Genomic DNA, 25,026 nt, shown 5'->3' with positions numbered 1-25,026 from the left:
GGGCTAATCTTAAATATATTCGAATTGGGTCATGTATCTGAGAATCTCTCACAGAAGGGACTACTTGGCTGACCTCAGGTGAATATGCAATCAGGGCGTTTTAAAGGCTTTCAAATGCTGTACAACTTACAACCTAGACCTGGAATGTGCTAATAAGGGACCCTTCAGATGTCTGGAAAACAAAACGAAGCTCATTTCTTCCCTTTGTTTACACTGCCCGGAATGTGTGGGGCTCTCCCGGGTGGAGAGCACTTGACTCAGAATGGGATATGCGAAATGCAGATGCCAAATTAGGGACCTCTGAGGAAACCACTTCCAAAAAGGGCTATCTTAATTTGACCTATAGAGTGCAGTGAATAAAGAACTGAGATAGGAAATCTGTAGATCTGGGATCTCATTTTTGATTGGCTATTGGATAGCCTTGGACAAATAAGCTCACCTTTGAGGACCTCATTTCTTCAGCTGTAAAAAGACAATTGAACCAGTTGATCATCAAGATCCCTTGAAACTCTAGTTCCTAAAATTCTATAGTACATCTTTTAATAGGAAGTTAGGTTAGATAACCTTGCACATCCCTCCTAATTCTGGGATTCTATGAATTGAGGAGGCAGATCCCTTGCATTAAAGTCTTGGCCCAGTTGACTTTTTTTTTTTTTTTTTGGTATTTTACCATATTTTTATCTTTTTTTAAAGTTTATTTATTTTTAATGTTCCACAATCACTACCAAAAAGCTTATATTTTTACCCCCCGCCTACCCTCCACGACTCCCCTCCCTCCCCAAGATGCCATACAATTCTATATATGATGTACGTATACTTTCCTATTGAATATGTTTTCACTACAGTAATGCTATATAGATGAACTAAAATAAATGGAAGAAACCATATAAGAAATCAAAACATAATACACACACGCACACACATATATATACAAACAAGATCTGCTACATTCTACAAATGAATTCCATAGTTCTTTCTCTGAGTGTGGAAGGCGTTTTGCCTTAGAAAATCATTGGGAATTTTTTTTTTAAGTTCTTGAGTTATTATGAAGTTCCAAGTCTACCAGAAAAAACTCTCGCACGCTGTGGTCGTTGCTGTGCACAAATTTCTCCTGGTTCTGCTCCTTTCACTCAGCATCAGATCATATAAGTCTTTCCAGGCCTCTCTGGAGTCTTCTTGTTCCTCATTTCTTATGGCACAAAATTACTCCATTACATTCATACACCACAACTTATTCAGCCATTCCCCAACTGATGGGCATCCCCTTGATTTCCAGTTTTTGGCAACTACAAAGAGTGCTGCTATAAATATTTTTGTACATGTGGGACCCTTTCCTGAGAGACTTCTTGATTCTCCATACTTCTCATATCCTAGATTTTTCTTTGTTGCATTCATATCTCAATATCATCTCTACTTGCAGAAGCAAATATGCAGATAGAAGAATTACCCTGACAAAGATCTGCCTTGGATAGGTAGATCTGTGAATCTTTCCAGTTTTAAGCTTCTATGAGCCTCTTATTCTGAAAAGGATTTGACTATGCATCATACAAGTGATTTAGGTATCCCTTATACAAAAGAGAAAAATTCAATTTCAACAAATATGTATTAATCATTTTCAGACAATTGTAATGGGGTTGATGCAATATGGAAATGAAATAAAATTTTTGCCCCATGGAGTTTAGTAGGGGAATATGAATGAAGAATGTGCAAATGATTGTAACACATAGTGATGATACTTGAGAAGTGCACGCCAACTTGGTTTTCATGGGCGAAGGGAATGGGGAAGAGGGGTGATTATCATTATTGACTAATGAAATCAGGCATCGTTTAAAGCAGAAGAAACAAAAATATTAGCCCAGATCTTGAAAAGCTTTATTTAGAGTTTGTTTTACTCCATTATTACTTAAAAGAAGAGGAAAATCTGAAAAATGCACCTTTTGCTTAGCAGTTGTGATGTTCATACATTATAGACAAAAACTCATCAATTGACTGATGTTCATCAGGATCAGAAGTTCTACATGGAACGACACCAACATTTTTATCAATGTCAGTTCCACCCAAAGTGGAAACACTTGCAAAGCTTTCATTTTTGCCCGGATCAACAGATACAATGTGATGGTACGATTGATTCTGTGGTCCCGTCTATCTTACAGCTAAAAAAAAAAAAAATCATTCTTGGGTTTATAGTTGTAGTTGTTTTTTGCAAAGCCTTGTTAGTAACTCTGTTAGATCTTTTTGAAAGGGCTTGAAGTACCTACCAGGCCATTCCCTCTAGGCTCATGTTGCTGATATTGGGGTTTCCCAGTTACCCATACCTCAGCCTCTCTGGTGGAAGTTTTGGCTCAATAGTTTAACTTGTATTTCTATAGAAAAAGAACAATTAGAGATTCCTTATGTTTTCAATTCATATGGTCTTAGATTCAGAGATGCCATTCTAGTAAAGAGATTCTTAACCTAGGGTCCCTCAACTGCTCCAAGTGTCCCTAGATAGATTTGAGGGGTTCATGAACTTGGAACTTTTAATATTTTGACAACTATCTCAATATAAGTTGTTTTCTTTTATAATCCTATGCATTTTTTCATGAATTTAAAAACATAATTATGAGATAGGCTTCACCAGATTGCCAAAGGAATCCATGAAACAAAAAGGGTTAAGAACCCCTAATCTAGTCCAGCCTCTTCATTTTATAGAAGAGAAAACTGAAGCCCAGGAAACTGAAATGACTTGCTGGTTGCAAGGAGCCAGGATTTGAACCTAGGACCTCAAATTCTAAATTCAACTCTCTTTTCTGCTGAGAGCACAGTTATGGGGAAGCCTAGGCCTTCAGTCCACTAAGTCATAGCCCAGGAAACCCTGTATGGCATCCCCAGATGGTTTACCTGAAGCACAGGCCTAAGTCTGACAAGGAATTAAGCAATCCAAAGCCTAGCCTTCTCAGCTTACATACTACATGGTGACAGCAAAAGATCACCAGTCATTTTATTCACTTCAATCCCACAGACTGGCTGATTGTCCATGGAGAATGTGCCTACAGGCACCTGCAGCCCCACAGTGTGGTGAATTAAAGAGGGGAAAGAGGGATTATGACATAAACAATGAACTCAGTCTTACCTATGAAAATGCCCATCTGTCCCTTGGCATCCTAGTTGTAACAAACAGGTCATGGACTTGAGGAAACCAAGCAGCTGGTCTTTTTAGAGATAGAGTGTGCTATCAAATAGACCTTGGGACTCTGGAAGAGGGTAACATTATGAACCACATGTAGAAGGCAGGGATTTTATAGGAGTCATGGATGAATCAATGTGCCTCTTTTCTCCATGCTGTCCATGGGAGCATATCTTACCCAAGTCACGCATGTGCCTATGCATGAAGTTTCTTCTCACTACAGAAAGGAACTGCACCTGTTGCCCCTGCCCATATGAAGATGATGGGGTATGCCAGTTCTGTCACTGTACCTGTTCAGATGCTCCCAACTGCCACTGGTGCTGCTGCTCCTGCGCCAATGACCCCATCTTCAAGTGCTGCTGTATTTGTCCACCAGGCGCATCTACCTGTCACTGCTATGAGGCCCGCTGCTGCTACAGAGGACCTTTCCCTACTGACTCCCCGTAAGTACTCTAGGAACCCATGCCCAGACTGATGCCCATCATAACCTGCTGAGGCCAACTTCATTTTAGTCAATTCTGCCAGGATTTGTTTAATAAACAACTTCCCTAACAAAGCAGAGACCATCATGACTTCCTTCCCCCCAGCCTCTTGGGAATCATGACCCTTCCTTTCTGTATCACTCACTGGCTAGTGCATGACTTTTCCAGGTCTATCCTCATCCTTCAAGGCCCAGTTCTGATTCCTTCCCCTCTTGGCAGTCTCCCTAGACTATCCAAGTCTACACTGTTCTCTCCTTCAGGAGATACTAAGACTTTAAGTTAACAAAGACCTTAAAGGTTACCTAGTCCAAACTTCTCATTTTACATATGGGGAAATTGAGGCCCAGAAAGATTTAACTGTCTAAGCCTACACTGTTCTCTCCTTTAGGAGATACTCAAGTCTTTCAAGTTAGAAAAAACTTTTAAGGTTACCTAGTTCCAAGCCTTTCATTTTACATACGGGAAACTGATGCCCAGGAAAATTAAAGTGGTTTGTCCAAGGTCATGAAAAGTAGTAAATAGTAAGCAGTAGAGTAGACAATCAAACCCAGGCCCTCTGACTCTAAATCTACCTTTGAAAATGTTGAACCACTCTAGTATACTGCTCATTTCATAGGATCATCAAACTTAGAGGTGAAAGGGACCTTAAAGGTCAAGTTATTTCATCTCATCTTACAGATGAGGAAATTCAGACCCAGAGAAGTTACTATGCTTGCCAAGGTAACACAGTAGTCAGCTAGTCAAGACTTGAACTCAGGATCTCTGATTTCAAAAACTTTGGCATTTTGTCTAATCCTACCAGTGGTTATCAGTAATGCATGCTTTCATCTTGTAATGTTATTTGGGGGTTTTTTTTTGTATATTTATATTTTGTCTCTCCAGCTAGAATACAGGCTACTGGACAGCAAGCATGATGCCTTTGATTTCTTGGTATTCCTTACAGCACATTCCTAGATAATGTCTAGTATGCCAGAAGTACTCAATTAAATAGTGGTTTTAAATTATTTTTATTTAAAATTAATTTGAAAATTTTTTAATCTGAAAATTTAATCTATCCTACTTTGTGATGTCTAAAAAAAAACATTAGGCTAAACAACATTGCTGGGAGTAGTTAGTGCCACAGGAACAATGTTAAAATGTTTTAGAGATAGATTCCTGGTTGACCAAAATTTAAATTACAAAAGATTAAAAAAGTTCTTAGAGACATAAAACTCTAGATGTAGGATAAAAAGCCCTGGACAGATGATCTGGGTTTGAGTTACAATTTACGACACTTACTGACCTCGATCAAGATACCTCTCTGTGTTCCAGTTCCTTCATCTTTAAAACTAAGTTTGAACGAGATAAATCCTAAGGTGCTATTATGTTCATCTTCACAACTGTATTACTGACTCAACTTCCCCACCACTTCCCTCTTCCCCACCCCTTGTGTGATTCTCACCTAGGTGATATCTCACCTACATGGAGGTGATCCTTCACCTTTATACCTGTCACTGTCATGTTCACTTTTCAAGTCTCTGTACCTCACACAACTTTATACCTTTTCATTCCTCCATCCACAATACTAGGAAATGGAGTCAACACCATTCATCTCAATGAGGAGAAACCAGTAATTCTGTATATCTACCCTTTTTTCCTCATCCTAGCTAGAAACTTGAAAAGGACAGGTTTTCACAGGAAAGGAAGAAAGAGCACAGAAGACTACCCCCGTTCTGACTGATTCATTGATGCAATCTCTTGGGCCCACCTGGAAACTATTTTCTGAATGACCGTTAAAGACACTGTTGGGCTACTATACACAGGGTGTGTATGGGGAGTTGTGTCTTAAAGGATTGATCCTAAAACCTAACAGCAGAGTTTCTTACATTAGAGTAGGATTTTATTTTTAATATATTAAGAATACTGAGGAGCAACTTTCACTGGGGAACATTATGGGATATGTGTCTAATTGTGTTAAGTGCATAAATCTCTAAATTGCAAGCTGCTTGGTCTTTTCCACCTAGTCCAACATTTTGGACTATTAAGTACTCAATGAATTTTTAAGGCTCTCCAAACATTCATCTTTGCAGATGACCCTGTGCCAAAAATATCACAGGGCCTTCTCAGTGAGACTTCATGGACATTTTTAAAAGAAATTAACACACACAGGAGAAAGAAGAACAAATGTCCTAATTAAGGCATGTAGTTGGATGGGCAACCCTATTGGATTAGTATATCAGTACCTATATCTCATGAAGGCACTCCATGCAGATGAACAATAAACCAGCTTAACTGAATGGGGCAAGCTAGGTGGTATGATAGAGTGCCAGGACTCAAGTCAGGAAGACTCATCTTCCTAAGTTCAAATCTGACCTCAGACACTTAGTAGCTATGTGACCTTGGGCAAGTCACTTAATCATTTCTGTTTGTCCCAGTTCATCTGTAAAATGAACTGGAGAAGGAAATGGCAAACTACTCCAGTATCTTTGCCAAGAAAACCCCCAAATGGGGCCATGAAGTGTCAGACACAACTAAAAATAACTTAACACACAATGGAATGAGAGGAGACGAGATGGAATATATTGCATGTGGGTAACTTCATAGTACTTTCAGGTTGCTACCTGCTGCTAAAACCCATCTTATTTAATACCAGTACAATATTCTTCTGGTGATGACCAATTATGTTGTAAGCTCTGGCAGGAGCTTTGCCTCTTTTTATATTCCTAAGACTTGTAACAGTGCCTGGTACATAGTGCTTAGTAAATTTTATTGATTATTTGATGCTTATGGCTGTGAATGAGAGGATGTCATGATCTCCCAAGAATATGTCAATGCCACAAAGGGGATGATGGAGAGAAACTCATAGGAAGTGGAGGTAGACTGAAGCATATGACTGATGAAGACTTAGGTACAGGAATTAGAATAAAAGACCCCATCAAGGATACAGATATTGATATGTATAAGTATATATGTACATTTATATCAGAATTCATCACAGAGGAATATTGTACATATATATGACTAGAAAAAGACATTGTAAGATCAAGGTACAGACAGCCTGAATGTTGGAAGAGTATACATGAAATATTAAAAGTCTTAGAAGACGTGGTAAGCATGGTGAGCATAGCATCTGTAGAGGAGTTATGGAAGGAGACAAAAATCACATAATTAGAAGAACACACAGTGGTGATCTAATGGTAGAGGAAGGAGTAACCACATTGATGAGATCCCAGAACATTGAAGTATCAATGAATTATTAAGTACTAACTATGTGCAGGAGGAAGGAAGGAGAAGGGTCAGACGTTAGTAACATCTGTGTGTATAATTCATCTGTTTGAAGCTTCTCCAGGACATGGAGGATGAAGGTGGGATCTTACAACTGCAGGATTTCTAAAGAGCTCAGGTCTCTCTTTTCAAAGTAGACATGAATGTGACATGTGATTTGAGGAACAAAAGAGAAGCACGCACCCTCCTCTGACGCTACTTTGATTGGTCCTTTGGGAAGAAGAGTAGCCAAATTGTATGTAACAAGCCATAAAACGTCAGAAAAAGAAGGAACCCTAGAGTTTAGCAGACCATTTTCCCCTCTAATAGGAAGGGCATGGCCAGCCTTGAAATCCTATCAGCCTACAGCTAACAGCAGAAAGGTACATCAAGAGCCATTATAAACTACCTTTCCTCTATGTTTCCTCTATGTGTTCCCTATGTTTCTTCCCTTATAAAACTAGAAATATCACAAGTTTTAGGATGAAAATAAAGGAGCAAGGGGAAATATTTAAAAATGAAAATAGTTTTTCATCTTTCTTTTTTGGGGGAGGGCAAAAGTTTATCCTTATTTTTTTTCCTGGACTATGATTTAAGATAATGAGTTTTTGGTCAGGAATGTATTATATCTAATGAAAATTAAGAATTTATTTGTCTACCAGTATGGAGTAATAGAAATTTATTGAGGAAGGCTGAGTACTGAGCTGGGTAAATTGTTTCTCAGAATAGTCAGAGATTAATGTTTCTGTGTACCCTTTGGGTGGTAAAAACAATGAATTCCCAAATGGAAATTCTATCCTTTGCCTGTTTTCTGGTGGCTCTTATCTACTTTGTCTAATGTTGGGAGTCTATAGGCATAAGACAAAGATATCTCCTAGAGAAATGTTCTCAGGATAGCATAGCACATGATTTTGAACAGCTCCTTTCCACTAATGACTTCATTCATTAGAATGTACATTTTGAGCACTAAAAAAGATAGCCTATTTGCTCTATAAAACTATATCCCTTCTCTTTGGTTTCTTTTCTCTCCTTTTATCCCTGTTCTTACCCCTTTTCCTCCTTCCTCTGATGTTCCTTGTTCTCATTCTCTAACTCCCTCCTCCCCTATTTCCTCTGTCTCAGTTTTTCTATCAGTCTCTCCCTTTCCTCTCTCTCTTCTTTCTCTCTCCCTCTCTTCCTCTGTCTCTCTCTTCTCTCCCTTATTTATCTTGTTCTTCTCCCACTCATCTTCTAAACCCTGCAAATAGACATTAATGGAGAATACTATTATTCTCTTTATTCTAAAGAACTTGGAATCAATTTCCAGTCTTTACCCCACTCCTAAACTAAAAACCCTGACTACCCCATGTCTACCACAGACCAGTATGATTATGCAAGGGGACATCTTCAAATAATGCCTCTTAGCATGATTCCTTTTTCCCTTCCCTTCTATTTCTTTCTATATTAGAGCATTTTAAAGCCTTCCTAAATAAATTTCTATTACTCCATACTGATAGACAAATGAATTCTTAAATTTCATCAGATATAATACATTCCTGACCAAAAACTCATTATCTTAAATCATAGTCCAGGAAAAAAAATAAGGATAAACTTCTGCCCTCCCTCAAAAAAAGGAAGATGAAAAACTATTTTAATTTTTAAATATTTCCCCTTGCTCCATTATTTTCATCCTAAAACTAGTCATCTTTCTAGTTATATAAGGGAAGAAACATAGGGAACACATAGAGGAAACATTGATCTAGAGTCAGCAAACCTGGGTTAAAATACTGCCTCTGATGTTTAGTAGCTACGTAACCCTGGGCAAGTCACTAAACCTTTCTTAAGTCTTCATTTCCTGACCTGTAAAATGAAAAGATTGGTCTAGATGGCATCTAAAGTCCCTTCTAGTGAAGAAGCAGCTAAGATGCATTGGCCCTCTACTACAGAAAACCTGAATTCAAATGCAGCCTTGGACACTTGCTAGCTATGTGACCCTGGTCCAGTAACTTGTACTCTGCCTGCATAAGCTTTCCCATTTATAAAATGAAATTAATAATAGCATCTGCCTCACAGGATTGTTGTGACTTAAAATAAGGGAACTTTGGTAAAACCTTTTTTGAGCATTCCAATGATTCCTAAATTATCTTTCTTTGATCTGTTTTCCAAATACTTTATTCTATTTTTTCAGGCTTTTGATTTTTAATATTTCTTGTTGTTTCATTATTAACTTTTATTTGGTCCATTCTGATTTTTAAGAAGTCTGTTTATTAGACAAGTTTTTGTACTACTTGTGTCAACCTCTTTCTAATGTTTGCTTCCATACCTTTCATTTCTTTTCTAATTTTTCCTATAGCATTCTCATTTCATTTATAAAAAATCATTTTTCTGTCTTTTTAAAAAACCACTCATATCTTCAAAAAATTTTAGTAGAATTTGTACCTAAATTGTGATTTTCTTTGAAGTTTTGATTGTAAATGTTTTACAGTCATTTTCTTTTTCTGAGTTTAAGTCTTAAGTGTCCTGGTCACCGTAACTTTTTGGGGGGCTATTCTTTGTTTACTCATTCTTTTGGTCTTACTTCTTGACTTTAACTTTGTATTAAAGCCAGGTTCTATGTGAATCTGAAGGGAATGTCCATACTATTCGTGGTCCTGTTTTATGTCCTCATAGGTCCTGCTGCTGCCTTCTCACATTACTGAATGTGAGTTATTCCAGAATCCCTGGGACATCTTAGTAAGGGGACCTATATGCTTTCAGTTTACCCAAAGTAGTCTGAGAGAGGGTGAAGTCTGAGCATTGATTTCTTGGTCTGCACTCTACAAGTTCCTGACTTGGTTTTGGGTCTGAACAACATGCCTGTGTGATTGTCCCTAGTTGGAACTCCATTAGACTGCTTCTGGACTTAATTGCAGTCAGCCCACTTGAAAGATCCACTGGTTCAGTGACAGAACTGTTGATTCTCCCTTTTTTCTGGGATTCCTACACCAATTATCCTGAGGCAGGCTCCAGGCAGGGATTAGGGCTGGATGTGAGACCCAGCTTTGCTCCCAGAGTCAATCACACAATCACTGCTTGCTTCTGTAATCACTCCTCACTCAGTATGCAGCCTAGGTCCTGTACCTACCACCATACCTACTTTCAGATGCCCTCTTCAGTCTGCACTAGATCTATGATCCAGAAATAGGTAGTGAGCAGCATTGCTACTAGCTGGCATTTGTTCCTGCTCCCTGAATAACACTTAACCCTTTTGTATTGCATCTGAGACTTCTTCTTGCCTGGGTGCACAATTGTGGGCAGGCCCTCAGATTCAGCATACTCCACAAACTCCATCACACTTCCATCTCCCTATGCCACCCTGAGATGGAAAAAACGAATAATTGACATTTTTTTTCTTGGATCCCTTGATCAGGACTTGGTTTGGTGCATTTTCTTCTATTCTGTCATCATGACTGGTCTCCTGGAATCATTTTTTAGTTGTTAAAGTTATTCTAAAGTGGACTGGGCTTTTTCAAAAGACAGCAAGTTTCCCAGTACTGGAGGTTTTATATCAGAGACTCGATGATTTGTCAAGGAAAATGTTAGACAACTTTTTTGCAACATGACTAATATGTTTTGTGTGACTTCAATATTAAAATAAAGTACATTTAAAAAGGAACCAAGAAAGAAAAGGGATAGGAGAGGAAAGGAGAGCAGAGGAGATTCCCACCAGGATTCATGTTTAGAATAGAGGTTAGACTATATTATCTTATCTGAAATAACTTTCAATTCTAGATACTGACTCTGACTCCCACTCAGGGTCCTCTCTCTTTGACTCTCTTTTTGTGTGTAGCTTGACTCTTTTTCCCCTCAGGTGAAAAGTATTGGACTTTATTTTTTTTATATTTTTAAATATTCATTTTTTTAAATTGAGTTGCAAATTTTTTCCCTCTCTTTATCATCTCCCTCACCTATTAAGAAGACAAACAATATGATACCTATTATACATGTAAAGTCATGCAAAACATATTTTAGCTTTACTCTTAATAGCTGTTTCCAAACTGTTACTCTCCATGCATCCATTCATCTCAGGATGAACTGTATAACTGCTATATGCCTAGCACTTTGTATAAGGCACTAGGAGAGTTATGAAGAATTGGTTACCAGTTCAAGCTAGAAGATAAACAAACCAAAATTTCAAAGCCTACTTAGAAGTTTCTGTTCCTCAAATTTGCTTGGTAATTATAGTTGCCTTGTGCCCTACAGGTATTAGGGTTCTATTGCAAAGATGGTTTGGAGGATGAAGAATACTCCAGATAGCTCAGTCAGTAGTAGCACAACTGACATAATCATAGGCTTGTGGCTTCAGGCTTCATTTGGGCTTTTCCTTTTCAGGGAGGTAACATTGTACAATGGAAAGAACATTTGCGTTGAAGGCAGAGAATCATTCAATTAGGACTAGAAAGGATTTTATGATTGAGTTGACTCATTGAGTCCAACCCCTTCATTTTCCAAAAGAAGAAGTTCAAGTCCAGACCTCTATCTATCTATTCTGCCTTGCTATTTGTGTAATTCATAGCAAACCTGTGAACTAAGTAGCATGAACAGGAAAAGTCATCTGCTGAGTAGGAGTGATTTCATTATTAGAGAAGTTAAGTGACTTTCCAGAGGGTCTGGGTTCAAATTCTGGCTTTCCTACTCCCTATGTGACTTTGTACAATTCACTTCACTTCCCTGATCATGAGTTTCTTTATCTGTAAAAGGAGAAGACTGGACAAGATCCATTCCACCTCTTAATCCTATGTTTCTCTGAAGAGGACATCTTACTCCATATTCTCTTTTTGTACTGTAAAGATTCAAATTAAAGGAAGGCTTTATGGAAAAGGTAGCATTTGAACTGGGTCTTGACAGAAGAAAAGATTGAAATGTTGGAGAAAATATTTCCTAGGAATAATGGATAATGTGTGCAAATGACAGGTGACAAAAGAATATATTATGAGATGAGGGAAAGGTGAGTTCAGTTTAGCTAGAAAATAGAGCTCATGAAGGTGATTCGATGAAATACGTTTCCAAATTTCAGTTGGAGACAAAATGTGGAGGACCTTGAATGCCACGTTAAGGACTTTGTACAGTTTTTCACTAAAGCCAATAGGTACATTCATACTTATTGTAATAGAAGAGTGAAATTGGTGACCTTGAACAGCCCTCCCTCACTCAAAACAAAGTCAAGTGCAAGTCATGTCATCATTTCTCTGATGGCATGGTCTTCTTCAACAATGAAGGATGAACACAACAACAGAAGAGTAGGTAGAGCAATGACATGGAAGGTAAAAACAAGATAAGTAAGAACAAAAAAAATGATGAAGAACAAGAAGTCATATTGTGCTCGAAATTTGAAAAGTTTTTGACATAATTTCATCTGATCTTCAAAATAACGCTACAAGGTAGGTGCTGTCCATTTCATGTAGCTATTGAGAGATATTCAGAAGTTAAGTAAATTCTCTATGGTCACATAGACAATAAGTGTCAAGGGAAGGATTTGAACCCAGGCTTTTCTATTTCAAGCCTCTATCTACTATACCATACTATCTGTTTAATGCACAACAAACTTGTAAAGTAGATGATACAAGTAGGAAAGGTTATCTGAAGCTCATGAACAATTGATATATTTTCATTCTTTATGCTTTGGATTTTTTATCCCCAAGGCATAGTAGTACCTGGAACATTTTAGGTAATTAATGAATATTTGTTGATTGATGGGGAGCTTAGAGAAAGGTGGGAAGTCATTGTGTGGCATCTGATAAGAAGTCAATAAAAGAAACTTTTTAAAAATGCAATGCAACAGTAAGAGTCCAGTTTAGGTAAAATGACAAATTTCTTTGGGGCTCTTTTAAAATGATTTCACAGTTTCTTCCTCTTGAGATGGCACAACAAAAGGCTCAATGCAGGCAGATATTACAGGTTACCCAAAGTAGGAAATTAGACATATAAGGAGAGTCCAGAGAGCCAAGGAGATAGAGAATTCCAGAGGGGAAGTTAGTAATCTTATTAAAATGGCTGATCAAGACCAAGGAGTCAAGCCTCTAAAAGGATCTCAGGATCAAAGATTTAGAACTTGAAAAGTAACCTGGTAAGTCATCTAGTTCAACTTTCTCATTTCATAAATGAAGAAACTGAGGCACTAAGAGGTCAATTGATTTGCCCAGTCACACAATAGTAAATAACAGAGACGAAATTTAAGCACCATTCCTTTGACTCCCAACCAGGCATTTTTCCCAGTGAACCACACTTTGTACCATTATGACAAATCAGAATAGGAAAGATTCACGATGGGAATTGGGGAGGCATCAAAGGATCTACAATAACTGAACATAAGACATTGTTATAGACCTAACTCTTCACCCTTAAGCGCACACACACACACACACACACACACACACTGATATTTCAAAAACAGAAGGAATTTGAATGTGGTTGTGAATGCCTAGTGAGGCTGAGGCTCGTAAATCTCTTGAGCTCCAAAGCTTTGTGCTTCAGCAGAGTTAGGCCAATTGGATATGAGCACTAAGTTTAGCATTAAAATGATGAACCCCTGAGAATAGGGTGCCTCCAGGTAAATCAGTCCTGTTTGAAAAATGGGCTGGTCAAAGTTCCTATGCCAATAAGAGTGGGATCTAAGCCCATGAGTAATTCCTGTATTCTGTATTTCCCATCTAAGCAAGGTAGGAAGACGTATTTAAAAAAAGATACCTAGCAAATACATACCAATGATTAAAAAATAAAGTATACAGCTGCATACACACAAAGCATTTTTCTTCACCATATCCTATGAGCTAAAGAAGTACATATATTATTATTCCCATTATACAAATGAAGAAACAATCTCAGAAAGGTGACTTGTCGAAGGGCACCCAGCTAGTAAGAAATAGAAGTGAGACTTAACTCAGGTCCTCAGACTCCAAGTTCAGTATCCATTCCCCTACATTATACTGACTTTCCTCATTTATGAAAATTTTAACTTAATACAAACATGAAAACTTGCCAAAATAGCTTCTGTGGATAAGATAAATCTCCTTTTAAATATTAAACCCTGAAAATAAAGGGATATGCGTACTATTATATCATACAAAGATCTAACTTTTGAGTACTCAAGTATTTTTAGGTCATTATTACAGAGCCTTCATTGTAGTCTAGACTGCCAGTCACCACATCCGTTTCAATAAAAAGATCCAGAGCAGTGACCTTTGGTCCACTCTCAAGTCTGCCTAAAAAGCAGGGGTGGGGGGAAATGGAGAAAAGAAAGACAGAGAAGGAAGAAAGAGACAGAGAATACAGAGGCACAGAGAGAGATAGAGAGGTACAACATACAGTAGAAAGATAAAATAATCAATTATAATTAATAAGCACTAATAAATTAAGTTTAAATAATCAACACATTAAGAATCTTAATAAACATTTGTTAGATTCCTGTTACATACCAGGTAATATTCTAGGTACTAGAGATGTAAATACAAAGAATGAGATAACTCCTACCCTTAAGGAGCTTTATTATACCAGGGGAGAAAACATGTATGAACATACACACATATACACATAGTGTATATGTGTGTATGTATGCATGTTAAAATGCTTGTGAAATTGAATGGAATGATATAAGCTACAAGTGAAACAGATATAAGACATAAGAGAAGAAGCAGGGCTGAGTGAGTCTGAAATGATAGACAATGATTGCTCACATTTACATGGAACTTATAGGTTTAGAAAACATTTTCTACGTGTTACTTTGAGTGCAATTTAAAAATGAGGAAAATGAGGCATAGAGAGATGATGTGGTTTCCATATGGTCACACAGCTATGAAGTGTGATATCCCAGAACCAAACCCAGATGGCTTAACTCCAAACAGCATTTTTTACCCTATACCACAAAAACTGAAAGAGTGAGATATCCATGATACTTAGAGTGATATTGAAGAGACATAATAAATTTGAGATAGAAAATGACAGTAAGGGGAAAGAATTAGGCAGAGTGAGAAATCCATATAGGATAGAGTGATGTGAAAATGAGACAGTAGATTAGGGAATTACAAAATGAAAGTAATTCCAAAACTATTCACATCATATTTTTTTTTCCAAATTAGTTCCTTCTTATTTTCCTGTCCCTCTCCAAGGTACCATCATTCTTCTAGTTTTGAATCAGGTTCAAAATCTCAGTCATCTTTGACTCTTCCTTTTTCTTCATCTATCATGAATCACCAAATCTTACACAAGCTTCTTTCATAATCTCATTCATCTGTTCTTTTCTATTCTAACTGCCACTGCTTCAACTCAGGCCCTTATTTTGTGATTGTTTTGTTTTTTTGAGGCAATCGGAGTTAAGTGACTTGCCCAGGGTTACATAGCTAATAAGTGTCTGAGGTCCGATTTGAACTAAGGTTCTCTTGATTTCAGGGCTAGTGCTCTAGCTACCGTGCCACTTAGCTGCCCCTGATATAGTGTTTTAACTGAATTCCCTGCATCCTCCCCCTTCAATCTTTCCTACATACTAATTCCAAAATAATCTTTTTAATATGCTGCTCTCATCATTGTCCCTCCCTTGTTGCCCATTGCTAAATATAACAAAATTGGAGCAACACTATTCATTGTATCTCAAGGTCTCTTATAGTGCAAATGACCATAGGATTTCATTTCTTATACCACTTGAGCTAGCAAGTCTGGTATTAGCACAGGTTGAGGACTCTATTCAGTGCTTTTAAGGGAGGAGGCTTAAAAAAACATGGCTGCTGGAGTCATGTAGGTGGCATGAACAAGGAAAAAGAAGAAAAAAGACCTGGAAGAGAGATAGCTTAAAGAAACCTGGCAATGGTGTGGCCATGGTGTTTCCAAAACCAGGAATCACAGTGGGCCCTGATGACTCCAGAGCTGAAGTGAGATGTTTCAATCCTTTTCCAGACTGTCCCAAGATGCTCCTGCAAAGAATCCAGGAAGCAAATGGCATCACATCCAAAGCATTTACCACTGCGGCTATGAGTTCTGAAACCACTGGAGACTTCTCATTATACGGAGGAATCAAAGCTATTAAAGGAGAAGCAGACTGGAACTCTTCTGGATATTCACAACATTTTACCTGTTCATGTATAGATGCTAAGTATGCGTTTACGATTTGATTTCCCTTCTCTTTTATTTAAGTTTTTTCATATTTTAATTAAATGTTCTTACTTTTGGAATTATGTATCTGTTACATCTTTGGGCAATAGGGAACTGATGGTTGGGGGCATGGTACATGAGCTGCTGAAATGATTGTTTCAAAATAGTCATATTGTACCTAAGATAATTCAAGATATTCAAGAACCATTAATATGAGGAAGATGAGCTATGTTTTTCATCCAGAATTCCTGGGCTCCTTTTTGACCTATCACCAAATAGAGGTCCATATAAGGGCTCCCTTTGCCCTGAATGGTATGGTTCTAGTTTTGTGACTATTACCAGGTCCCTTTTATGCAGGTGGGCAAAAGCCAATAGTGAGATCTTACCAACTGGTGCAGAGACCCTCTACAGAAGGGCTTGAGGACTTGACTTTTCAAGGTCTTTCTGCTGAAATATTATTACTACTTGTCTCATTTTCCAGTATTTCATTTCTTTCCCAGGTTCTGACTTTATACAATCCTACCTTCCCTTGCTGATATTGGCAACCAGTGCATCTTACTAATTCTCATGGTTTTCCTTTCCCGAAGTTGCTATCATCTCTCTAGGGAGTCTCTAAAGTGTATATGGTCTTTTCTGATTGCAAAATTCTGTCATTGTATTAATTAATGAGGGAGCAATTAAAGATAAATTATATGGTACATACTATGAGGACTGTAGGAATTCAGAGAAGGGGAAGAACATTGTGAGCAGCAGTAGTAATAACATCTCACATTTTTGCAGTACTTTTAAGGTTTCTAAAGCACTTTGCTCACTTCCCTGTGACATATGTAAAACAGCTTCTATTTGGGATCACAGGTTTAGAGCAGCTAGAAATGCTTATAAAGGATTATAGAGTTGTAAGGAACCTGAAGTACCATCTAGTCCAATCTCATTTTACAGGTCTGGAAGGATCAATTGACTTTCTCAAGGTAATACAGATAGAGATTCAAATCCAGGTCCTCTGACTTGAGCCAGAGCTCTATCCATTTTATCATGTACAGGCATACCTCAGAGACATTTTGGGTTCCATTCCAGACCACAGCAATAAAGAAAATAATGCAATACAACATATCACAATTTTTTTTTGTTTTCTAGTGCATAGAAAAGTTATGTTTATACTATGCTATAGTCTATTAAGTGTGCAATAATATTATGTCTAAAAATATATACATATCTTAATTTAATCATACTTCATTGCTAAAAAATGCTAACCATCATCTGAGCCTTCAGCAAGTCATAACTATTTTGCTGGTAGAGGGTCTTACCTTGATGTCTATGGCTGTTGACTGAGCAGGGTAGTGGCTGCTGAAGATTTGGGTGGCTGTGGCAATTTCTTAAAATGAGACAACAATTAAATTTGCTGCATCAGTTGACTCTCGCTTTCACCTGAACACTTATAGCCATTATAAGGTTGTTAATTGGCCTAATTTCAATATTGTTGGATCTCAGGGGACAGGGAGGCCCAAGGAGAGGGAGAGAAATGGATGAATAGCCTGTCGGTAGAGCAGTGAGAACATATAGAATAAATATCAATTAGGTTCACTGTCTTATGTTTGTGGTATGCCAAAATAGTTACAATAACTATCTCAAAGATCACACAAATCATCATAACAGATATAATGATAATGAAAAGGTTTGAAATATTGCTAGCATTACCAAAACATGACACAGAGATACAATGTGAGCCCATGTCTGCTTGATGCAGGGTTGCCACAAATCTTCAATTTGTTAAAAACAACAACAAAAACAAAAATACATCTTTGAAGCATAATAAAGTAAAGTCAATAAAATCAAGTATACAAAAGAAAAGGCAAAAATAGGCCTTGCCCTCAGCCCTTGACTGCCTCACAGAGTGGCCATACTCTTATTAACAATCAATATGTCCTGATTAATTAGGTTATACTCTTATTCTTCTTAAAAATCAATACTTCCTGATTAATTAGTCATTAATTAGACCTAACTCAAGGCAACATAATGTGCCAGAAAAAGCTCTAAAGACAGTCAAAATCCTGGATTCTACTCCCAGATCAGTTACAACTATGTGATACTGGGCAAGTCATTTCCTTCTCTGGGCTTCAGTTTTATCATCCCTAAAATAAAGACGCTGGCACCTAGTATAGTGGAAAGATTACTGCATTTAGAGTCCAAAGACCGGGGGTATGAATCCTGAATCTGCCGCTAACTACCTGTGTTATCTTGGGCAAGTCTCTTAATGTCTCTCGGTCTCATCTGGTGTTAAATGAGGGGGTTGGATTAGAAGGTCTAGAAGGTCTAGAAGACTAAGGTCCCCTTCATCTCTGACATGCCGTGGTTCCATGATTCTCCTTTCAGGTGGAGAGCCCTTAAAAGAAGACTTGACGGGAGGGACGGAAGCTGTGATTCCTTAATCAACAAGACAAACACTAGCCTGGTGGAACACCTAGTCTGCCCCATCTGCGGCAAGCTGCGACTGCACTCCTACATCTTACCCTGTGCGCACTGTGTCTGCGAGACGTGCCTGCAGACGATCCAGGATACGGCTGACATCACTGAGAGCTTCTTCATCTTCAACTGCCCAGTCTGCCAGCGCTCTCACTGCCTGCCCAACAATAAGGTGGTGCTGCCTGAGAACTACCTGCGGAGCCGCCTCACCAGGCGCTACATGCAGCAGAACGACTTCCTCACCTGGCGCTTTGACAGGGCTCTGAGTCCCGCCTACTGCCAGGTGTGCAGGGAGTACAGGCGGGCATATAAACACTGCCTGTCCTGCCGCCTGAATCTCTGCAACGAGTGTCTCAAGAACATCCACTCGGACACGTCGATGCATGACCACATTTTCGTGGACGCCACTAGCCAGGAGCAAGAGGAGAAACTCTGCGTCTATCACCCGAACACCAGAATCATAGAATACTGCCGGAACGACCACGAGCTGCTGTGTCAGATCTGCAGGAGCATCCACCACGAAGGCCATGACGTCATTAGCCTAGTGGATGCCTGCTCTGAGCTCTCCGCAGCCCTGTTCAGCGCCATCGCCAATTTCAAATCAGGTTGGAAGTTTTGTTTGCCCGCCTCTATCCCCCCTCTTCCCAAATGGGGCCTTGGGTGGGGACACTGAACTAAGAAAACACAGAGGCAGCATGGCGTAGGGGAATAGGGCTTCCATGGATTTGAAATCCAAGAAGAGGTAAGTTCAAATCCTGTATCAGATGCTTATTAGCTGTGTGACCCTGTCGGGCAAGTCATTTAACTCCCCTAAGCTTCTTCATTTAATGAAATAAAAGGGTTGGGATTTTGATGACCTCTAAGCCCCCTTCAGTTCTAAAGCTGTGGTCCTATTCACTGCTCTAGGGGACTTTGGCATTTTGTTAAAGGACACCGGTGGGAGAATGTGGGGAAGAACACCTTCCACCAGCACAAAAGAGTTTCATATTCATCTATTTTCATATTTATTCAACAATCATTCAAGTACCTAAAATAAAGAGTGAAAAAAAAATTGTAACGATATATCCCGCCAGAGCGGGATATACTGTTTTCTCTAAGCCTCCACCTCCACCCCGCAAAAAAACCACCACGGACCGGAAATATAGCAAATACTCAATGAAAAAAAAATTCATTTAAATGAATTATTTTAACTCCCACAGGGAAGCTACTGCTTAAAGGAAACCAATGAATGCTTTTATAAAAAGCAAATAACCGCAGCCTCCTTTACCGGTTTTGTGAATCACTTGATCTCTCTAAACTCTTCTTGTCCTGGTCACTTTTTTTGATGTCACCCATATGACATAATTTTAGTAATACCAGGAAAGCCACACCTCTAGAAAACAATAGGCGCCATTTTCCTTTGGAGAAGCCGAGCCGCTGCAGCGCCGGAGCAGCGGGGAGGAGCGGGGAGGGAAGCGTAGCCTCGGTCATGCCGCCGCCCCGAAAGCGAGTCAAGTTGGCCCAGCAGCCGAGCGCCGATGAAGGACCACCGCCCCGCAGGCCAGAGGGGGAGGGGCAGAATGCCAAGCTGCAGGAGGCCGATGAGGGACCACCGCCCCACAGGCCAGAGGGGGAGGGGCAGAATGCCAAGCTGCAGAAGGCCGATGAGGGACCACCGCCCCACAGGCCAGAGGGGGAGGGGCGGAAGGCCAAGCAGCAGGAGGCCGATGAGGGACCACCGCCCCACAGGCCAGAGGGGGAGGGGCGGAAGGCCAAGCTGCAGAAGGCCGATGAGGGACCACCGCCCCACAGGCCCGAAGGGGAGGGGCAGGAGGCCAAGCTGCCAGAGGCGGCTGAGCCAGCACCCCCGGCCCAGCCCCCAGACCCCGAGCTGGACACGGGCAGACTGGAGGAGATCGTGGGGGCCTTGACGCCGCCACCACCGCCCCTGTCACCCATTGAAAATTTCAACACCCTGGAGGGGATGGAGGCCGCCGAGCTAGCGCTGCTTGGCCAGCCCCCAGACCCCGAGTATGACGCGCCCATCCTGGAGATGGTGAGGGCCTTGACGCCGCCACCACCTCCCCTGTCACCCATTGCGAATTTCAACAGCCTGGAGGGGATGGAGGACGCCGAGCTAGCGCCACCCCTTGACCAGCCCCCAGACCCTGAGTCTGACACGCCAGTCCTGGAGGAGAACGTGGGGGCCTTGACGCCGCCGCCACCGCCCCTGTCACCCATCAATACCTTGGAGGGGCTGGAGGCTGGCCCGGCAGAGGCAGCGGAGGCAGCTGCATGCGCCAAGCCCCCAGACCCCAACCCCTACACGCGCCGCCTGGAGGAGATCCTGCTGCTGCCACCGTGCCTCATGATCACGCAAATCCCGAACATTAACACCCGGGACCCAGACGGGCTGGAGCCCGCCCAGCCCCCAGACCCTGAGCTCTACAGGCGCAGCCTGGAGGAGATCCTGGCGACTGTGCCACCTCCTCCACCGCCACCGCTGCCCCTGGCCCTGACCAACCAGCAAGGGGTGCCTCGTCTTATGATAACACACATCGTGAATGTCAACTTTAAGTCTTATGCGGGCCGCGAGCTGCTGGGACCCTTCCACAAGCGCTTCTCCTGCATCATCGGCCCGAACGGCAGCGGCAAGTCCAACATCATCGACTCGATGCTCTTCGTGTTCGGCTACCGGGCCCAGAAGATCCGCTCCAAGAAGGTGGCCTTGCTCATTCACAGCTCTGAGGATTACCCGGCCCTGGACAGCTGCACGGTGGAGGTGCACTTCCAGATGATCCTGGACAAGGAAGAGGACAGTTACGAAGTGATTCCCGACAGCGGCTTCTGCGTGTCCCGAACCGCCTACAGGGATAACTCCTCCGTGTACCACATAGACGGGAAAAAGAAAACATTGAAGGACGTGAGCAGTCTCCTCCGCCTCCATGGTTTTGACCTGAACCACCACCGCTTTCTGATCCTGCAGGGTGAGGTTGAACAGATTGCCATGATGAAACCGAAAGGCAGGACTGAACACGATGAGGGTATGCTTGAATATTTAGAAGATATAATAGGATGTGGACGGCTAAAAGAGCCTATTCAAGTCTTGTGTCGAAGAGTTGAAATATTAAATGAGCAAAGAGGAGAGAAATTAAACAGGGTTAAATTGGTGGAGAAAGAAAAAGACGCCTTAGAAGAAGAGAGAAATACAGCCATTGAATTTCTCACCCTGGAAAATGAAGTGTTCAAGAAAAAGAATCATGTCTGTCAATATTACATTTATGATTTGCAGAAACGAATTGCTGAAATGGAAACTCAGAAGGAAAAAATTCATGAAGATACAAAAGATATTAACAAGAAGAGCAGTAAACTGGCAAATGAAATGGAAGCCAAAACTAAAGCTTTAAAACACGTTGAAAAGAAACTCAATAAAGTTACAAAATTTATTGAGGAAAACAAAGAGAAATTTACACAGCTGGATTTGAAGGATGTTCAAGTTAGGGAAAAAATGGAACATGCTAAAAATAAGGCCAAGAAACTTGAAAAACAGCTCCAAAAAGATAAGGAAAAGGTTGAGGAGTTTAAAGGTGTGCCAGCCAATAGCGAGAAGATAATCACTGAAACAACAGCTAGAAAGAGTATTCTGGAAAAGGAAAAGGAGAAAGAGGAGGAAAAATTAAAGCAAGTTATAGATAGCCTTAAACAGGAAACAAAGGAACTTCAGGAAGAAAAAGAGAGCCGAGAAAAGGAGCTCATGGAATTTAATAAAACAGTGAATGAAGCTCGCTCTAAGATGGATGTTGCCCAATCTGAGCTTGATATTTACGTCAGCCACCATAACACTGCAGTGTCTCGACTAAGCCAGGCCAAAAAGGCCCTAACTACAGCTTCAGAGACTTTGAGAGAAAGGAAAGCTGTCATTAGAAATTTCGAAATTAAATTGCCTCCTACTGAACAGAACCTAAAGGAGAAGGAAAATGAACTTCAGAAACTTACAAAGGAAGCAACAGATGCTGAAAATTCCATTCGGGATCTTCTACAAAAAATTGAAGAAGCAAAAAGTTCTCTTGCCACAAATCACAGTCGAGGAAAAGTTCTGAATGCATTGATTCAGCAGAAAAAATCTGGCAAAATTTCAGGAATATATGGAAGATTGGGAAACTTGGGAGCCATTGATGAAAAATACGACATTGCCATTTCATCTTGTTGTGGTGCTCTGGACTACGTTGTTGTTGACACTATTGATACAGCCCAAGTCTGTGTGAACTTCCTGAAGAAACAAAATATAGGAGTGGCAACATTTATTGGATTAGATAAGATTAAAGTTTTAGAAAAAAATATGAACCCTATCCAAACTCCTGAAAACATACCTCGGTTGTTTGATTTAGTAAAAGTAAAGGATGAGAAGATTCGCCGAGCTTTTTACTTTGCTTTACATGATACTTTAGTAGCTAACAACTTGGACCAGGCAACAAGAGTGGCCTTTCAGAAAGATAAGAGATGGAGAGTTGTGACATTACAGGGACAAATCATAGAACAATCAGGTACCATGACTGGTGGTGGAAACAAGCAGATGAAAGGAAGAATGGGCTCCTCCTTTGTAGTGGAAGTCTCAGAAGAAGAGGTATCCCACATGCAATCCAAATTGCAGAAGGACTCCCAAAAAACTGTTCAAATCCAGGAACGCAAAGCACAGCTTGAAGAGGAGGTGATTAAACTCCGTCACAGTGTGCAAGACATGAAGAACACACTGGAAAAGTTTACTGTGAGCATCCAGAGTCTGTCAGAACAAGAAGCCTACTTGGATGTACAAGTCAAAGAGCTTGAAGCCAACGTCCGTGATACTGTCCCTGACAAAAAAAAGCAGAAATTGCTAGAGACAAATATAAGTATTTTCAAGAAACGATATGAACATGTTGCTGAGAAGGCTGGCAAGGTGGAAGCTGAGGTCAAAAGGCTGCACAGTTTAATTGTGGAGATCAATAATCATAAGCTTAAAGCCCAGCAAGACAAAGTTGACAAGATCAACCAACAGTTGGACGAATGTGCATCTGCCATCATGAAAGCCCAAGTAGCAGTAAAGACAGCAGACAGAAATCTTAAAAAGACACAAGATACCGTCCTTCACACAGAGAAAGAAATAAAGGACAATAAGAAGGAAGTGGAGGACCTAACCCATGAACTCACAAGCCTCAAACAGAAGGCAGCAGAGGTCATGAAGAATTCCAAAGAGGCTGGGCAGTCGTTGCCCAAGATCCAGAAGAAGCATCACAACCTGCTTCAAGAAATAAAATCAATAAAAGAAAATGAACATGCTCTTCAAAATGATGCACTCGGTATTAAGTTAAAACTTGAACAGCTAGACAGTCACATTGCAGAACATCGTTCTAAAGTCAAATACTGGCAGAAGAAGATTTCAAGGATATCACTGCATCCAATAGAAGATAATCCAGTGGAAGAGATTTCTGTTCTAAGCCAAGAGGATCTCGAAGCAATACAAAGCCCAGATTCTCTAACCAGTCAGATTGCTATTCTCGAAGCCCAGTGTCATGAAATGAAACCAAACCTTGGTTCCATTGCAAAGTATAAAAAGAAGGAAGAGCTGTACCTGCAGCGTCTGGCAGAGCTGTGCACGATCACTGCTGAACGGGAGCGATTCAGGAAGGCCTATGAAGACCTTCGGAGGCAGAGGCTGAATGAATTCATGGCAGGTTTTAACATCATAACCAACAAACTGAAGGAGAATTACCAGATGCTGACTCTAGGAGGTGATGCCGAACTTGAGCTGGTCGACAGCTTGGACCCCTTCTCTGAAGGAATCATGTTCAGTGTTCGGCCGCCCCAAAAAAGTTGGAAGAAAATCTTTAACCTTTCAGGAGGAGAGAAGACACTCAGTTCCCTGGCTCTGGTTTTCGCTCTCCACCATTATAAGCCTACACCCCTTTATTTCATGGATGAAATTGATGCTGCCCTTGATTTTAAAAATGTGTCCATTGTGGCATTTTACATATATGAACAAACTAAAAATGCCCAGTTTATAATCATTTCACTTCGAAATAACATGTTTGAGATTGCCGATAGGCTCATTGGAATTTACAAGACCCACAACATAACAAAAAGTGTTGCAATAAATCCCAAAGTCATCGCATCCAAAGGACTTCACTGCACCTGAGTCTATCGTGACAACTTGGAATCAAGCTGTGTGTATTATTGATCTATGGTGTTTATACTCTTCCAGTTTTGTAAATATATTTTCATTAACTGTTTTATATATGTGATTTTCATTGTTTGCTTTTTGTCATGCTTCAGTGATAGCTGTGGGACTTCCCCATTTAATAAAGGACCTGAAAAAAAAAGAAAACAATAAAGTATGAGTTAACCTATATACATATGTAAATATATGCATATATTCATGTAGGTTTTTGTAGAGATGAGAAATTAAAATCTAGGGGAACCCAAATGTGTGTAATCAGTGTTTTCCTGTTTTTAGCACTTTTTATAGATCTAAAAGCATTTTGTTAGTTTATGAACATAAAGATCTAAAATTTCTTTTTGCTCAAACATTTATTAAACATATTGACCATTTAGAAATTATAG

General features: G+C 40.1%; 2 protein-coding genes and 1 long non-coding RNA gene across 6 annotated transcripts in view; 2 read left to right on the top strand and 1 right to left on the bottom strand.

The window, feature by feature from the left end:
- Positions 1–1,835: 1,835 nt before the first annotated feature.
- On the bottom strand, positions 1,836–3,167 carry LOC140506378 (uncharacterized). The gene is made up of 3 exons (XR_011967905.1): positions 2,881–3,167; positions 2,259–2,363; positions 1,836–2,153 (listed from the first exon to the last, which is right to left on the bottom strand). It is a non-coding gene; the product is annotated as an uncharacterized lncRNA (long non-coding RNA).
- TRIM42 (tripartite motif containing 42) overlaps positions 3,146–25,026 on the top strand; it is a 50,359-nt gene continuing 28,478 nt past the window's right edge. For 2 of the 4 annotated variants that reach the window (XM_072613506.1, XM_072613505.1), the window contains exons 1-3: positions 3,160–3,609; positions 15,796–15,991; positions 18,361–19,055. In XM_072613506.1, coding sequence (XP_072469607.1) covers positions 3,420–3,609; positions 15,796–15,991; positions 18,361–19,055 — 1,081 coding nt within the window. In that variant the 5' untranslated portion in view covers positions 3,160–3,419. Of the gene's footprint in view, positions 3,610–15,795; positions 15,992–18,360; positions 19,056–25,026 lie in introns of all 4 variants that reach the window. The other 2 variants (XM_072613509.1, XM_072613507.1) reach the window with 1 other exon arrangement.
- Positions 19,450–24,810, top strand: LOC140506376 (structural maintenance of chromosomes protein 4-like). The gene has a single exon (XM_072613504.1). The coding sequence runs from the start codon at positions 19,919–19,921 to the stop codon at positions 24,599–24,601; it is 4,683 nt and encodes a 1,560-aa protein (XP_072469605.1). The 5' UTR covers positions 19,450–19,918; the 3' UTR covers positions 24,602–24,810.

Source organism: Notamacropus eugenii, chromosome 5 (genome assembly GCF_028372415.1).
Source record: "Notamacropus eugenii isolate mMacEug1 chromosome 5, mMacEug1.pri_v2, whole genome shotgun sequence".
Classification (NCBI taxonomy): domain Eukaryota; kingdom Metazoa; phylum Chordata; class Mammalia; order Diprotodontia; family Macropodidae; genus Notamacropus; species Notamacropus eugenii.
The sequence above is the reverse complement of the archived record's forward strand: the minus strand, read 5'-3'. Positions and strand labels throughout refer to the sequence as shown.